Here is a 1,153-nt window from a genome sequence, read left to right on the forward strand (position 1 = left end):
TCTCGAACGTGATCATGCTTAGTATTCAGCCACATGATGATGTACTATAGAACGGTGTCATGAATTGAGAAGGTTACCTGAGTCATACATGAACATGAACACTTCTCTCCGCGACGACGGTCGCACACCTGATCGGACGCGAAGCGATGGGGGCGTTGAAAGAATGCCCGAGGGAGCACTTGACTAGCCGTGAGGTCGCGAGTCTATGAGGGTCTGCCATCATCTTGCATGGTGCAGACATCTCGTGCTCTTCGCGACGCGCAGGTTCTCGAGTCAGGACCACTTGAAACCTCTCCGCGATCTCGTTCTCGGCGGTCGCGCCAGCCGCAGCCATGAGCTTCGCGCACGGAGATACGCGTGGGGACCGGCAGAACAGCGCACTCAGCCGGCACCCTCTTGAGACCAGGCATGCGCCGGGTCCTGCGTCTATTGTGCCCGCGTCGACCTCTACGCAGTCGTCTTCTCATCGGCTCGGTCGCGCTGGCTCTGCGCGGTCTGGCATTGGCGTCGAGTGCTTGAGGAGCAGACGTCCGAGCTCGTCGTGGATCTGCCTCGCAGGCAGGTGCATTGGAGCCGACGCACGGTGGTGGAGGATGGCATCAGCATATCGTTCCCCATTGCGGCGGTGGGCGAGCCGGCCAAGTAGTGTCGAGCTTGCATCATTCAGGACGACGGCGAGCCATTAACGAAATGCTCGCCGACCGCCGTCTCGGAGGTCGGGTACCGGAAGGGACAGCCTGTCCATTGGGGTCAAGCTGCGTCGCGCGTCAGCCAGCACCAAAGTCGTCACTCGCGTGCATAGAGCGAGTACTCACAGTGGGAGGTCAGATGCGCAGTGTGAACGTTGAAGCCAGCGCCGCGTGCAGCAGAAGCTCCCCGCACGGACCGATAAGCATCCTCGGATATGTGACTGCGACTCGTGGGCCCTGAGTTGTCGCGTCGTGAGTGCTGAGCCGACACGGTCGCTGCATGATGTATGACTGATATCTGTGCGCAAACACCGGCCTTGAACGGGTAGAGGGAGAGCGCGATGCTAGGGCGAACGCGGTGTGTGGCCGTGGAGCTTTGGGGGTTCAAACATGGTCAGATGAGGAGAATGCGACGCTAGCACTTACGAGAGAGATACTTTTCGCATTTACGACTTCTTTCCGCG

The 1,153-nt window shown here is 59.5% G+C and overlaps 2 protein-coding genes across 2 annotated transcripts; one reads left to right on the top strand and one right to left on the bottom strand.

The window, feature by feature from the left end:
- Positions 1-28: 28 nt before the first annotated feature.
- LAESUDRAFT_728496 (uncharacterized protein) lies at positions 29-580 on the bottom strand. Its single transcript, XM_040909449.1, has one exon. It carries the CDS (start codon positions 332-334, stop codon positions 83-85), a length of 252 nt encoding a protein of 83 aa, XP_040761756.1. The 5' UTR covers positions 335-580; the 3' UTR covers positions 29-82.
- LAESUDRAFT_315542 (uncharacterized protein) lies at positions 43-736 on the top strand. The gene has a single exon (XM_040901976.1). The coding sequence runs from the start codon at positions 333-335 to the stop codon at positions 684-686; it is 354 nt and encodes a 117-aa protein (XP_040761757.1). The 5' UTR covers positions 43-332; the 3' UTR covers positions 687-736.
- The last annotated feature ends 417 nt before the right edge of the window (positions 737-1,153 follow it).

Source organism: Laetiporus sulphureus (assembly GCF_001632365.1).
Source record: "Laetiporus sulphureus 93-53 unplaced genomic scaffold LAESUscaffold_35, whole genome shotgun sequence".
Taxonomy (NCBI): domain Eukaryota; kingdom Fungi; phylum Basidiomycota; class Agaricomycetes; order Polyporales; family Laetiporaceae; genus Laetiporus; species Laetiporus sulphureus.

Bases quoted from the DNA above. Each gene is read 5' to 3' on its own strand.
- LAESUDRAFT_315542 (XM_040901976.1), top strand. From the start codon at position 333: ATGAGCTTCGCGCACGGAGATACGCGTGGGGACCGGCAGAACAGCGCA.
- LAESUDRAFT_728496 (XM_040909449.1), bottom strand. From the start codon at position 334: ATGGCTGCGGCTGGCGCGACCGCCGAGAACGAGATCGCGGAGAGGTTT.